This window comes from Ischnura elegans, chromosome 2 (genome assembly GCF_921293095.1).
Source record: "Ischnura elegans chromosome 2, ioIscEleg1.1, whole genome shotgun sequence".
NCBI lineage: Eukaryota > Metazoa > Arthropoda > Insecta > Odonata > Coenagrionidae > Ischnura > Ischnura elegans.
This window is the reverse complement of record NC_060247.1, coordinates 144,618,237-144,634,467: the sequence shown is the minus strand read 5'-3', so window position 1 is coordinate 144,634,467 and position 16,231 is coordinate 144,618,237. Positions and strand designations below refer to the sequence as shown.

The following is a 16,231-nucleotide window of genomic DNA, read 5'->3' as shown; positions in this document are numbered from 1 at the left end:
TTGACTAACCTATGAAATCACAATATTGCCTATCTCGTATCATTCAAGGAACACACCCGAATGAAATTTCTAGCATGCCCTAATTTGCTTGAATGATTCCGTGAATGATATGAGCGTACGGCGTCCATATTGCCATTGGCATCCACCTCGGAATTTTAAGATCATATAAAAAACTTTGGAAGCATAGTAACCCATGCGATTGCTCAAATGACTAATATTTACTTTGAAAGAAAGTAAATTCACAAACATCAATTCTCCAAATAGGGTAATTCGGAAAAAAAATTCCGGATTTTTCAAGTTCAAAAACGTCGTTTCTCTTCTTGATTGCGTCTAATATTTTGTTGAATTTACAATTATCAAACATATCTATATTTAATGATTTGAACAGTAAAGTTTGGGGTGAGACTCCTAATTGATGACAAAATCTCTGTTTACTCGGTGAATTTCGTCATTCTAACGAAAACGAGCCGTGACATCATATTGGCCCACATAGGAAGCCACTACCTCACAGGGTTGCCTGTAAGTCAAAGGGCAAAAACCATAAATTATCCCATGAATATCACAGTCCACTTTCTTCCCCTGCATTGATTTTTAAAGGACAGTGAATTCTCTGTGGTGAATAATTTAGGTACTCATAAAGCCTTTAACTGCTATTGCGCGCAATACCCCACAAGATATCTTGAGAGCGTTAGTAGCCTTACGGTAATGGGGAAGTAGCAAGCAATGAGGTAACACCGAGTCAACTTCATCGTAGAAAGTATGAGCGAATGATACTAATGCTGAAGCTCCAATGAAAATTTTGTATACAGGATTTCCTGTATAAAACTGTATACAAAATGTGTAAATTGTACACAAATTTGGCTTTACACAATTGTATACATTTTATACAATTGTATACATTTTTATTGCATAAAATTTATACAATTGTGTAAAGCCAAATTTGTATACAATTTACACCATTATGTACACAATTGTATACAGTTTTATACAGGAAATCCTGCATACAAATGTATACAATTTACACAATTTGTATACAATTGTATACAGTTTTATACAGAACATCCTGTATACAATTGTATACATTTTTATACAATTGTGTAAAGCCAAATTTGTACAGCGCTAGCGCACTCCCTCGAAAACTGAGAGCTCCTTTTTTCTCTTCCCGGTACCTTTCTTCTCTCGCACGGGAATGACCTTTGTTCCAGTCCATTGTGAACGCTGTGCACCCGAAAGGACCCCAAATATAAAAACTCATAGTCGACCGGCCTTCACCCTTGTGTGGCCTTTGCTTTGAGCTTATTGTGGTTTTTTTTATTGTAGCTGGGCGCTGCGGCGTCATTACGGGACTCCTCTTCATAAGATAGGATTTTTCTGAGCGAGAAACAACGTACAGTTTTGCCCCAAATTATTTTTTCACTTACGTAATAATTTACTGAATCGGAAGGGTAAAGACTTCGGGCAGCCATTCGAAGAGAAAGGTTCCTTAAGTTGATGTTTTAAAGCGCACTATCTTGAAGCTTAATGCTTGCTCTTTTTAATTTAATTAAAGCATGCTCTGCAGCGAAAACAACTTATTGTTTGGTGAAGAGTTCTCGGGATCGCCACCGGGTCAGGAACTCCATATCTGGCAGATATGGAGTTCCTGACCCGGTGGCGATCCCGAGAACTCTTCACCAAGTCCATTCGCCGGGAAAGCACAAAACACACGATTGATTGAAGTGGTTTTTCGCTATCAATTCGTATCGTTCTAATTCCTTTCATTACTTAGTACGTCATACCCCACCGAAAGTCAAAGCAATACAAAAGTACACATGTAAACGAACCATTCCGTCGTCTGCGACTTCCAAAACAAATCATATGGTTAGAAACGGTCGGAAATATCGTTAGAATCGAAAAACATTATCGAGAGTCGCACCAGAGCGTATCATTTCTGCGCAGAAAATTCGCCGAAATCATTCACCGTGTAAAGCGGTACCGGCGAATGAATTTAATTCGAATGATCATTCGAAAGATCTTTCGGATGAAAATACACCGTGTGAAGCGGCCTTTACAGCTTTAGCTATTCTTCGTGACTCCTTTCATCGACAATCTCGTGAGCCTACAATTTATTCCATCATTCTTCGCATCGAATCCATACCATAGGCTAAGTCCTGATTCGATTCCGAATAATCCACTAGTGTGTGCATTAAACAAAATGCGTGCATTATTTCTTAGCAATGAAGGTTTATTGAGATGTTTAATGTCGTAAATGGCAAAGAAAAACTTTTACCTATGAAAGATATGCCTTGAAAATATACTGGATATTTCTTTTATAATCAAAGAATGCGCATAAACAGAAGCACAACTGTCAAAGGGAAAGTGTGCAATCAGGGGAGGGCGGGGCAATTCCGTGGTCCATAACTTCAGATCCACTGGAGTACGTGGTGAGCGCTGGGAAGTGCTGCTGCATAGCGGAAGGAAATCGAAACCGATTAAGACAATCTGGGAGCTTCTGCCTTTACGCACGTGTATGTAACGAAAGTTTTTCTGTTTTGCCAACTTTTCTTATAATTTTAAAGACGAACTCGAACTGAGGTAAGTGAAACATGTTTTTAGTGACTATATTGAAACTAGTGGTTTTGAATAGCCCATATCATAGGCTACTTTTTAATATCTATCAAACACATATCATCTACTGTTCTTATTTTTTACGCAAGGGTTAAAATGCTGCGCCATGTCGTAATGTCAGGCAATACCGTACACATTGCATGGTACAATACCGTTCAAGGCGCAAGGTGTACGGTATTGCCACGTGTTAAACAATAATGCCCCATATAATACTGTAACTTTGCGAAGGAACTTTAAAATGAAAATGTTGATATTTATGTGAATTATGAGGGACCTTTGAATGGGTGAGTTGGCAATCCTTCCAAGTACAGGCGCAGTATGGTGCCTCGTTTTGCCACATTTTTTTAGTAGCGAATCGTAATACCCGGCAAAAGTTGCGTACCCGGGGGGGTATCAAAGATATGATTTTTTTCAAAATCGGTTATTATCTTCTGTTCGCTATTTTGTCTTGAAATTTCGAAATTTTTAACGAAACACGTTAAAAATGTACATAGGTTTGAATTACCTAATTTAAATTTAAAACCTAATTTAAATTTGGTTTTAGCAAGCACTCATTTTTTCCAATGGGGTAAAACATTGGCCTTTCTTTGATATTTTAGATCAAATAGATCAGCTCTATTACTTTTAATTATCGAGAAAATGACCTTTTATCGTGTCCCCGAATGCAGTTTCAACTCATTGTGCGGTAGGCAACCCGCCGCCTCATTTTACGCTATGCATGCGATAAATGACGCGAAATAGATATATTTTTCAGTAAAAAACGTGGAAATCATGTCTGAAGTTTTCAAGTCACTAGGATGAGAATATGCTCTTTTATGCCATCGCCGACAATATTGACCATATTTTCGCGTGCGAAGATATCACATTAGTTTCTGTCAAGGTAAGGCCATTTGGAAAAAAGCATCTATTCCAGCAGTTAAGGATAAACCACAATAATTCTATTCATCTCACGCTACATGGTAAAAACAATAGAGAAAATTAAATCCTACAGATTAGAACGGTGGTTCCGGAAACATAGGATGACTTGTTGAAGTCTTTTACTAAGGAGGCGACGAAACTATTTGATATGGCCTTCTGTAAACGTGCCAACTTTCCCAAAATTGCCTGTCATAAGGAAAAAATGTTTCTATCTAGATTAACGGTTTCTTGTGGATCAGTGCGGTCCAAGAATATTCCGAATTGGAACTATTGACATCCCTATGTCATAAAATTCAAGAAAGGGCTGAACGTAGTCATATAAATGAGAGGCTTAAACGTAAATCATCTGAATCAACAGTTGCCATTTTTGAATGGCAGTGAATACTTGAAGGATACTCAAGTTGATGAGGAAAACTATGACGAGTGCTGCGCAAAGGATGTGGCGTTCACCAAGCCAAGAGAAAGAAATTCAATAGTCCATAGTCAAATTAGGCTTGACTGAGACTGCCATAGTTCCCCAGAAATATAGCGTAAGTGAGGGGGCTGCAGCACATCCACTGTAGTTCACGCAACTTTAAAAGTTGGAATTATAGCTCAAGAGCAATATAGTGACATAACATCTGCGTTCTTTATAGACAAGAGCGAAATTCGGCGTGCTAAATCAAGAAGTTCCGATATCTGAAGCGCTGCTTTAGGGATGATGATCCCATCAAAACCCTGTTATTTGATGGGCGTCTAGACGAGGCTAAAACACCCATAGGCACCGTCAAGGAAGAGCATATATCAATTGTGGTAGAACCTAATGCGCAATGCGTTAGTCACTTGGCACAATCTTCTGGTTTAGCACATGATGAGGCTACAGCTATTTTCGAGTTCATAATTAGCGAGTTCACAGTGGTGAATTCGATGAGATTGGTGTCCTTGGTTATATAACGGGACGAAAACCAATTCAGTTTCCTTTGTAAATTAGAAGAAATGTCGGGGAAACCTGTGCAATGTGCTATTTGCCTTCTGCGTTTCATTGAGTTGCCGTTCCGAGCTCTCGCCGCCCACATTGACGCCGCTTTTTCCAGCCCGCATTAATACACAGGTAGTAGCATAGTTTCAAAACTGCCCGAATGTGAAAAGCTCCCAATGGTGTCATTTCATATTACAATAAGTTCTGACTAGCCAAACGACAGCCCAGAAGAACTCTGAAACCTTAATATGGAACTGAAGTAGGTACTTAGTCAAGATATCCCAAGCCATTTCGTCTGAAATATGTCCCGACGAGCTAGTCACTATGATGCCTGGGAAACTAAATAAAGCCCGTTGGTTTACCACAGCTAAAAGGGTATATATTTCGACTAAGAAACCTGCCAAGAAATTCCTCGAAATAGTGACATTTTTATTAAAAGTCTATGTAGTGATGCAATTCAGGATCAGGACTCAAGCTTCCACCGCCCATGGTGATCGTCACGTCTGTGAGACCATTAATAGCCATCAGTTTGTCTGTACTAATTATGGATTTTCATACTAGATATTTTTGGACTCCGTAAAATCCAAAAATGACATTCCAGTGAGGCCAGTGATCTCCAGTGTGGCAGCCCCGACGAGAAAACTGGCACTCCTTCTCAACACGCAGTTCCGCAACCTCGCGCGCAAATATGGCGTTCACGGGATTTTTGTGACTATCTTGCGGAAAAAGGACTCCTCCGGGCAAGTGCATCCCAGCCAATAAACACAATAAACACGAGTTGATAATTAACCGCCGTAGGAATTACACCAGCTAATTGCTGGCCAGGGGGAGGAGGGATAGTAGCATTGTACCCAATTCGCATCCTATATCACAACGACGTCTGCAATCCTTTACAGAATAGCCCCTAAATACAATGTACAAAAACACCTAAAAACTAACCAAGACAATTTGAAAATTGTGTTTTTTCTATGGCCCTTGAGTTATGAGGAAGGTGCCATTACCAGGAAAACATAAATGGCCAAAAAATTACGGCCTGAAAAAATTACTAGTGTTACAGAGTTGATCGAAACTTAAGTTCATACTAAACTAATTAGTTCACTATGCTATGTTCCATTGAAATGACCGTTGAAATTTTACATGAACTTTGAAACTGAAAGTACAGATACTTCAAGGAATAATTTGTTTTCCAGAAATGATTTAACTTCTAACTACGAACCACCAGTATTAAAATTATCACAGAAAACTTACCAGCATCATCAGCTAGCCTGTGACAGAACTTTTCGATGGATTCATTGGTGTAGTCAGCCTGGAATCAAGACAAGAGCAATGAAGAGGGCACCTTCAAATTCACCAAGGAGTCTATTGACAGAGGGGGATTCATTCTTACACTATTTACCAAAACAATCAATCTCAGTGGCTTAGAGAAGCATATGCAACCATTAAACCCTTTTATGAAATCTGGCATATCATTAAAGCATGGGCATCATTAAAACACCAACTGCTTTGGACTCTTTACTGAAAAGTTTCACTTAGCTCTAAAAATGAAAATAAGTACTACATATAAATTCTTAGCCATGATTTAGTTTTCCCAGTTCTGATAATTCACAATGAAATTCATCAATAAGAACACATCAATAAGAATGGTGGAAGCTCCACTTTTCTCTTTTGCAAAAAATTCCACGAAATTTCCAAACTAATAAAAAATACTGATAAAAACACTGTTTTCCTTGCAGGAAATTCAAAGAATTCGAGGTATTCGAGATTGTACCTTTAGCATAATTATTCGAGATCTCGAATACCGAATACTTTTTAGTATTCGATATTCGCACTATTCACACATCTCTACTAAAAAGCCTTAAAATACCAGCCTTAGGATTCAGTGTCATGAGCTCTCAGATACTACACTGGGTTGCTTGATGCACCTGATGCAAATGGAGCAATTCTCAGTGAGATTCACAATGAGAACACGTGGTGTGGTGGACTCTGATTGATCTATGCTTCCAAACGCTTCACTTGCTTTCCAAAAAATTGGTTTTACTTTCCTGGAGAACGGCCTCCACATTGCAGTCCTTCTCTACTGTGGCTACTTCAATGAAAACATAAGGCTTTCATTTTCATTTAATATACCGAAAACAGCACTCTTTGAGCTTGGCAAATAAAATTATGGAGACGATCTTAAGTTTTTTTTTTACATAGCTTTCCAGCTAATTTATATCTTTAGTGAAATTATTCTCATTCGCTTCTTGCAGTTGTTCAGTCAAATTTGCCATCAACTCCGATAATTCGAGTCCATCCTAGGAACCAAGTTATGAGAACTGAGAACTAGGGATGGTCGGATCGGATACCTCGGATCCAAATATCCGCGGATATTGCCCTTCATCGGATACATCGCATCTGGATCCGAAATTTTAAATAATAGCTTCAGTGAATGCAAATGCATAAGGGTGGAAAAAGTTCCGAATCTATCTTCGAATGCGTTGTCGCAAGCGATTCTTGTCCTAATCATGAACCGTTTTATTCAAAAGCTCTCGCAGCGGTTACGTAGGAGAATTTCAGCCGTGGAAAATAAAAAAGGCAAAATACGACTGGCACATAGTGTGACTCTTCCCAAGAGATTGAACAATCATAGGGGGAATCTCAGCGTCAGGATTTTGAAAATGCATTTGGATCCGAAAATATCCGATCCGAAAGATCCGGCTCCGAAAATCAAGGATCCGATCCGAGTCTGAAAAACTCATGGATCCGTCCATCACTACTGAGAACCAATGGGGGACAAGTGGACCAGTACCAATAACTGAAAAATTTAAGACCCGACTCATCCTTAATAAAAATTACCAACACTTTACCATTTTACACTTACAATTATGGGTGGGTGGGTGTCATGCCTGGATGAACTGATATGGAATGACCCAATTACGGCCACTAGTTCTCCGAAATTTGATCCTTTTTCTACAAACAAAATTTAAAACTGCTCTTCACAATCTGAGTTGAATGCGATCATGACATCATGCCAAACCACAAGGTTTTAATACATATTCTTACATGCAGCATTACCTTAACTTTAATGGGTAGTATTTTGATGATAAAAATATATTTCATGCCTTAGTTTGATTGCAGAATTTCTGAGCTCTTGGAATGATAGTTTTAAAATACTGGATTAATGGGCTTATCTCATGGCTAACGTACACTCTTTGTTCAGTAGATGAAATTTGAGTAATCCAGTATCTAGTATGTTGTTTAGCCAGGCTTACTTTGCTTTAATTACCAGGCTGCCTGGTCTGTGACTCCTCCGTACATGCTTTGTCTTTCGGTTTTCATCATTTGTAAGGTTTTTTAATTATGTCCATAATTTTTTTGTAAAATGCTTTTTTTATGATAAAATCTATTCCCTCAAAACCAAGTGTTTTTATTGACCATGATAACTTGTACTGGAGAGAAAGCAACTGCTCTATTTGTTGAATATATGTGTAGAGAAGAGAAGGTTAGGTTTAGTTCTATGTTCGTCGTGGACAGTTAACTGCGTCCTTGCAATTATGGTCATATCTACCAATTGCAGCAAATCATGAATTCAAATTTGGCGCCTAAAACTCAAGCCAGGTGAATTCTGGCCGCTAGAGAGCTGCATTGCCAATATATGTATTACCATTGTCTTATGAGAAATGCGCTTTCTATCTCCTTCCATGGAATTACTCGCTAAAAATGACTCTGGAATGATAATACTCTCATGAAAGTTAATGGAGTATTTGCACTTTTATGGTGAGGCCTGTTAAAAATATCAGTTCGGTTTAATTAAGTAAAATTGCAATTCCTACAGTCGTACGACCATGGGTGAATTTGTTATTAACAAATAAACATTCCAAAAGGATTGTTGCGCTTAAAACACTCTGCCGCCATGTCAGAGGGCTTGTGACGTCAATCCCCATTCTCAACTGATTGCAGACCCTGCTGGAGCCTGCGATTGATGGAAATCTTGTTTACTGTTGTTTACGAACACTGAGGTGAATCTGAGGGAATAAACCATCTGTCCTAGCATAAATTAGTGGTATATTTCGTGCAATAATTCTTTAAGTTCGTAGCCATGAGCGAACATAGATTAATGGCTTGTAGGACAAAATTCCGGAATGACTATTGTTTTGTTCCGAAATGTGGGAGCACCCGTGTTTCTGCACCGAACAAGATTTCTGTGATGTTCCCGATAAGCCTGAACTACGACGGAAATGGTTATTGGCAGCCCGGAGAGATCTTAAGTCGATGCCATTATCCGTCAAATCTCATTTTGCAGTGCTGTGTGGATCACTTCAATGTAAGCGCTAAATCTCTAATGCTATCATTAACTCGGCACCACGTCCATTGCAAAAATGATTTGTTTTAGTACTTAGCTTTATGTGAGAATTATTCATGAAGTACCATCATTATTAATGCATGAGTTGACGAAAGACTTGGACCTGGTATAACATTGAAAATGCGTCAAATATATACATTGATGTAGGATTAATGTCTTCTAATAAATAAATACTTTAAATATTGCAGTTTTCATTCGAAATGTATTCATCAACGTAGTAAAAATTATAATTAGGTATCGTGTGGTTTAATATTGAGTGCTACATGTACGATGTATTAATTCTGGATAGTGAGTGGCGCAAACCATGCGTATTTCATGATTTTGAGTACCTACTGCTTTACATTGTATTCTTCTCAACGTGCATATACTGATAGTATGTGGGTTTTGGAAATTTATAAGTTATTTTTTTCACAAAAATTGAGTCTTGAACAAATATTTACGTGCAGTTTATACCTGTTTTCATTAATTATTTTTTGTTTGTATGAATTTACCGTTCTTCATTTATAATGAAAGTATTTCATTTGCAATTCTTAAACTACCGCAAACGTTAATAAGGCATAGAAATGGATAATAAATTAAAATATTTAACCTAAATGGTTGTAGTAGTGCTAATATATAAAGATAGTTGTGATATGAGCAGTAGAAGTCTGATAAAAAAATAGACCTAGTGGAACTGTAATGGAAAATACTGATGATCTCATTTATTTCACAGTTGGAGGAAGATGCTGAAGATTACATGAGGTGGAAGATGATGGGAGGGCAACTCCGGATAAAGAAAGGTGTACTGCCCCACATCTTGAAGTGCCAGGCCAGACCTTCAGATGTACCTTCTGCAGTTAGAGCAATAATTAAGAAGAGAGAGAGAGACTACGACTGCTTTCCGATTCTTTTCACCAGGATAACATCAATGCTGAGGAAAATTCAGAACCTGTTTGCCATCCTGAAGTAGGCAGTGACTGAAAATATGCTCCTCCCATTGCATGAAATCTCCACGAATGACAATTATAAAATGGATAAAGGAGTTCAGGTAGGTACGCTTGCCATTCCGGAGTAAAGGGACTCAAACTTCTGGTAGTCATGGCAATGATGTGGGTACGTCACCTATTTAAGTCAAATTTCTCCCATAAAAAATCCCAATTTTAGTGAAGAGGGTAGTACTTGCTCCTCAGATGATGACTGTTCAGACTTGTCAGTCTCCATGTCTAACTTATCCAGTGATGATTTCATGGATTCGGAGGAAGAGGTTAAGCAGGTAAGGGAGGAGAGTTATAAAGCACTATGCCTTCTTATGGAGAGAGAGACACCCAAAGTTGTACCTTGGAATTTCTCCCACTTCCTACACGGTTTTATACATTCTTTGCAATAGAGTTAAAGCTACACAAAAATATCATGTTATGCCTCAAAAAAATAAAGTTGAATGACCAGATAAAAATTTTTGGCAATGAATTTGGCATGCACTTCTCAACAGTAAGCAGGAATCTCAGGTAAACCATTCCAAAACTGGCCTCTTTTATGACAGAGCTCATTTATTGGCTTGAAAATGAGAGCAGACTTAGAACCTTGCCCACTGCTTTCATTGCAAATTATTCCAACGTTTCTTGCATTATTGACTGCTTGGAAATAGCTATTGAGAAACCTTCAGATCCCTTGCACCAGGCACTCTCTTGGTCGCAGTATAAAAAGGCAAACGCAATGAAATATTTGATATCCTGTTTACCCAGTAGGTTTATCAATTACATTTCAGAGGGGTATCAAGGAAGGGCTACTGATGAGGCTATTTAGATTAATTGTGGCTTTTTGGATAAAATGCCTCGAAGAAGTACTGTCATGACTGACCGAGGATTTAAAAATTTGGGGTCAGCATTAGCTAGAAGGTCATGTAGCCTGGTACGGCCACCATCAGTTGCAACTGGCCAAATGCTATCACAGAATGATGTACGTTTGACCAAACAAATTGCCAGCCTTCGTATTCACGTTGAACGAGTCATAGGGAGACTTAGAGACTTTGCCATCCTTAAATCAACCGCAGTTTTGGACCACAGCCTTATAAGTATGTCAGACGAAGTGATGATTATATAGCATGCGGGCTGTTCAACCTTGATAAATAGATAGTGAAGGCTTGAAATTTCTCCCTCTTCATTATTTCATTGGAGGGGGAGGAGTGGTTGAGGACCTGTCTGGAGTAGTCAGTTTTTATCAAGCTGTGAGGTGGGAGGAAGTGGACAGTACTCAGGAAAAGGGTCAGTTCGACTGAGGATAGTAAGTCAAAATTGATTAAAAAAGAGTGACATTCCGTGTGTCGTAATGGAGATTGCCCCAATGTTTCACGACCGACTGCTGGTCACTTCTTCAAGGATCCCCTTGAAGAAGTGTGATGTGAAGAAATGTTACTCTTTTTTAATCACCATGAGCTGCGAAAGCTTCCATCAAGGAATAAGTCAAAATTGTTAGAAAGAAATATTCATTTATAACTGGATTATTTGGGTACAACAATTTTTTCTTAACCTTGGGTGACTATGCCTTGGATACAGAGGAAACAACTGTGTGGGGCATCTCAGGAACCCCATTAATACTTTTTAATTATTTGTTGTATTTCAGTTTTTCTTGTAATTCAGCATCATGGCTCTATTTCTAATGATACAATATCTTGTTTTGTTTAATTATTTAATACATTATATTATGTTCTAACTTTGGTATTTTGTGAAAAGCATATTGCTAGATAGTAATTGTACATTGAACAACGTGATATGATAAAACAAGTTCAGAGGGTGATAATTGTTTCCTCTGGAGAACATTATAACTGATTGTGAGACTGACTGATTTCAATAAAATTTACCCAAATTTAACAATTTCTTGGTTTTTCCAATGGTACCACTATTTCTTGAAAGAGAGAATAGAATGTACTTTTCAAACAGTAAGTCCTCACCCGTACAAGTGATAAAAGAAGGATATCAGGTAACATCTTTGTTCTGATGGTGAAATAAGGTTTAATTAGCAGAGTTTTAATAATCAAGTATTCATTTAGTCAATTCTCATTAACAATGTGGAAGATATAGAAAAACAGGATGTGTACGTTAATTTGAGGATGACATGTTAACCAGTCCCTTAGAAGGAACAGCCAAGAAGAGAGATGGTGAATTGTTACTAAAGGAAATATTATTAATAAATTGACCAGCTAGTCAAGAGTTAGGGGATGGATGTTAATGCCAGACACAATAAACTGAATCCTCAGGAAGACCGCAGAATGTATAAACAAAATCCAACAAATCACACTTGCATAACTCCTTTTTTCCTTTTTCCCTACGGCAACGTTGAAATGTGAATGAACAATGGGGGTTAAGTACCAAGCATTTAAACAGGGACAGTAAGGATTCCTAAAATCACATTCATCATCATCATCACTGGTCAACAATCCTAGGATTGGTTTGACGCAGCTCTCCACTCATTTCTCCTATCAGCTAATCTTTTCACACCTACGTATTTCTTCTCTTTCACATCTCTCTTTACTTGTTCCATATATTTTGTTCGAGGTCTTCCTTTTCCATTCTTGCCTTCCACTTGTCCTTCGACGATTGTCTTCATCAGGCCATCATGTCTCAAGATGTGGCCTATAAGGTTGTTCCGTCTTCTTGTTAAGGTTTTCATGAGGCTTCTCTTCTCTCCTACTCTTCTTAGGACTTCATCGTTACTAACGATCGATATATCTTAGATATATTAGAGCTATTTATGAAACATCAATTATCGTATCAAGAATGCAACAGCGCGAAAAACTCGTATATGCATCGATCTTCATTTCCTGCACGTATAAAAATGATGTAGATTATATGCTTTCATTTATCCATTGATCCATTGGGGAGCGCGCCTGTGGGGATTCTTTTACGTGCTATATGCTGGTGGTTGGTCACCCCCTGCCAAAGACCCGAGAGGCTGCTCGCATGGAGTTATGCAGATGTAGAAGAATAAATAAAGTAGTGCAGGTCGGTGAAAACTCACACCCTGCCAAACACTAATATTTCTATGACCGTGCGGTGTGCATGTGGCGGTCCTGTTGCATGCTGCATGTTGGTGATTTGTCACCCCCTGCCAAACACCCTAGCGGTGGCTCTCAGGATATTATGTAGATGGCGATTACATGCTTTTATTTTTCCATGCGCTTGTGGTGATCTTGGTGATTGGTCACCTCCTGCCAGACACCCTTGGCTCGCATGGAGTTATGTAGATTCAGAAGATTAAATGAAGTAGTGAAGGTCAGCGAAAGCTCACACCCTGCCAAACACCTTTGAGGAACCTCGTCACCTGAAACACGTGGACAAGCTAAAAATTGGGGTGGGGGGAGAAAAAGGAGCTTTTCGCGTTCCCCCTCCACTCACAAAATTTCGGCGTTGCCAATTCAGCGGAGGCAATGGGCGTCAATTTGATCACTTTTCGTAAAATCCTTATTTCTCATCGTAGAACCTCGATCAAAAGACGCATTTAATCGCTCAACGGCAATGAGTATGATAGGTGTAATTGTTTACCTCCAAGTACTGGCATTAGTAAAGTACAAAATGTACTACGAAAGGTCATATCGGCAGCGGTTACCTCATACTGTGACGCCCGTCTCGGGAGGACCCGGATTATCTATGAGAGCCCGAGAAAGGGTTCGAAAAAGGGTCGCCCTTCCGTCCGGTAGACCTGACCATTTCTTGGCCCCGGAAAAGTACCACTGTGACGCCCGTCACTTCGATAATAAATCCGGGATTTGTTGAAAAAAATGAAGTAACCATAACGCGCGGCGCCAATTGGCGAATAAGGGGTTCCAACTCCGGTTCACCCAATAAATCTTCATGAGGTCCAAAGAGCTACAGAAAAGATAGACACTATTTAACCCTTTCAACGCTGAGGCTATTTTTTGTATTGCTTTTCCCTGACTGAATGCATTTTTTTGGGTTTTTCAGTAATACTGCACCTAAGAAACAATTATTCTTCAGGAATTAAAAAAAAAAAATTTTTTAATGCTAAAAATTTAAATTTTTTCAACGGACGTGAATTCACGTCCTCAGCCATACGCTTGAGGCCGCTCTGAGTTGTGCAGGGTAGTATCAACGCCCCTTTACGACCATATATCTCTCCTAAGTTTTTAGCTACCCCTTTTGCTGAGAAAAAATGCAAAGCCTTTCAAATATAGTAATGCAATATGAAGTCTTATTTTTATTTAAAATTCCATAGAGTCATAATTTATCAATTTTGTAATTATTTTGCAAATGCTGATATTTTTCTGCTAAAAACGCGATCTGCTAAAACTACAACGGCTAAATAGCTATTTCCCGCACTCGTTCTTCTGTCCTGTGAAATAATAGAATGAAATATGTTGTATGCTATTTTGACATTTGAATCTAATATTTTTTTAAATTTCGTTACGAAATTTTGCAGAAAGAACTAACACAGTTTCTAGCAGGATTTATAAATGAAAAAAAAATTTTTAAAACAAGTATAATTTATTTTTACATAGCGCTAAACATATAAATAATATACACAAAATGCAATCGCACAAATTCCAAATAAACACAAAATCCTTTTACAATACTATTTACAAATTCAAAAACGTAAAAATAGAACAGAAATTACAGCTTCATCAGACTGCAGAGCAAGAAAACATATTAACTATACACAAATAAAAAAATACAGTTTCCATCATTGAAATTATTATGTACAAATATTTACAATCGCATATTTTCATGGAAAGCCATGAAACATGTGTCGACGCCGAGGGGAGGGTGTCCCTCGCAAGCAGGGCAAAAGAACGTTGTGTCTTTTCTTATCCCCTTCTCCTGCATTCCCGGCACCTTCTTTGCACCGTTCTGTTTCTCTTGCTTTTTTCGTCAATTGGAAGGGTGTGAGGGAAATGCCTTGATAATCCTACGCCTCTGGAAGGGACTGATGGGGAAGGGCCTGAAGGGCGAGTGAAATCAGGTGAAAGTAAAGATTTGATTACCGAAAGCCGAAAGTCATAAAATGAATATCTGGGATGTAATTTCTTATTCAAATAATAGCTATTGAGGAGGAGAAGGTGGAAGATGTGAATGCCCAACTTCTTGTACCACTTGAGAGTTTTTCGCTCAATTGGATAATAGGACATCATCTGATCAGTGTGATCAATGCCCCCCATCGCCTCGTTGTATCTTGCAATTGCCTCAGGTTTGGGAATGGTTCCCCCTCCCCTTCGGCGGGGGACATCGATCATTTCGCCGCTATACTGCGAACTGATCATCAGTACTTCTCTCTTGTCTTTCCACTTCATGACGCAGACACTGTCATCAGTGTAGGCATTCACAACTTCCCCCTTCTTAAATGTTTTTGAATTAATTTGGGGAGGATTACCCTTTCGGTTAGTTCTCAAAGTTCCGGTACAATAGGTCTTCCGCTCCAGTAATTGGTGGGCCAAATTGACGCTGTTGTAATAGTTATCCATAAATAATGAATGGCCAGCATCAAGGTGAACCTCCATTAGCTTATTCACAACAGTGTCAGCAGCCTCCGGAGTTCCTCCGTGGAGGTTATTACTCCCGAAGCTGCCATTCTCCTCGACTTCGGTGGAGGAATGTCCTCCGTAATATCCTGAGGATCAGGAGTACGCGGGGGACTGACTTGAGAAGTCGAGGGTTGAGGACTCTCCCTAAGGGTGGATTGCTCCACACCTCTTTTTTTTCCTCCCCGAGTTTTAACCATTCTGAAACATGATAAATGAAAGCATAGTATGATGGCATACTTTTATGGACTAAAAAAACATTTTGGATAATAATATAATTTTCCACTATTTATAAGATCTCGATTAAAAAAAGGAAGACCTGATTTTAGTAACATATTGGTTCAATGATGAATGAATAAATTAGCGAAAATAGCAAAATGATGTTTGTTTATTTATAAAAAAAACTATGGCGAGTTTGGTGTCGTTTTCCATCATTTTAAAAACACTTTCTAATATGGTATGTATAGCATTCATTAGAAAACATTTAGCTGGTATCGCTATGCTATTAAAAACCGAAGAATAACTCAAATCTACTCCACTCCCATTGTCATAGGCTGGGGTAGGGTGTTTGCCTGCGGAGGATTATAAGGGTCGGACCTGCAGGTACCCGGAGACCAGCGGCCGTCCCGTTTTACACAGAGCATGGGCAGAGCTATTTACCGCCGGGAGATGAAATGCATTCCGAAATATTATCAGAGGGAATCCCCGAGCCAGTCGGTAGACCATTGAACTCTGCTTCATAATAAGAAAATATCCTCTGACGCCATCCTGCTTGAGGGTTCTTCCGCCCCAACACCCTCATCCCTAATGCTTTTCACGTGGCAATAAACCCTCTTTGTGTCTACGAAACTTCCGAAAGCAGGGCCAAGAAGGTCGCGCGGCACCCCGGCAACTGATC

At 38.9% G+C, this 16,231-nt stretch overlaps 1 protein-coding gene across 1 annotated transcript in view; it reads right to left on the bottom strand.

The window, feature by feature from the left end:
* LOC124154746 overlaps nt 1-16,231 on the bottom strand; it is a 99,289-nt gene that overhangs the window by 18,334 nt on the left and 64,724 nt on the right. Inside the window, exon 3 of the mRNA XM_046528652.1 lies at nt 5,732-5,789. Coding sequence (XP_046384608.1) covers nt 5,732-5,789 — 58 coding nt within the window. The remainder of the gene's footprint in view (nt 1-5,731; nt 5,790-16,231) is intronic.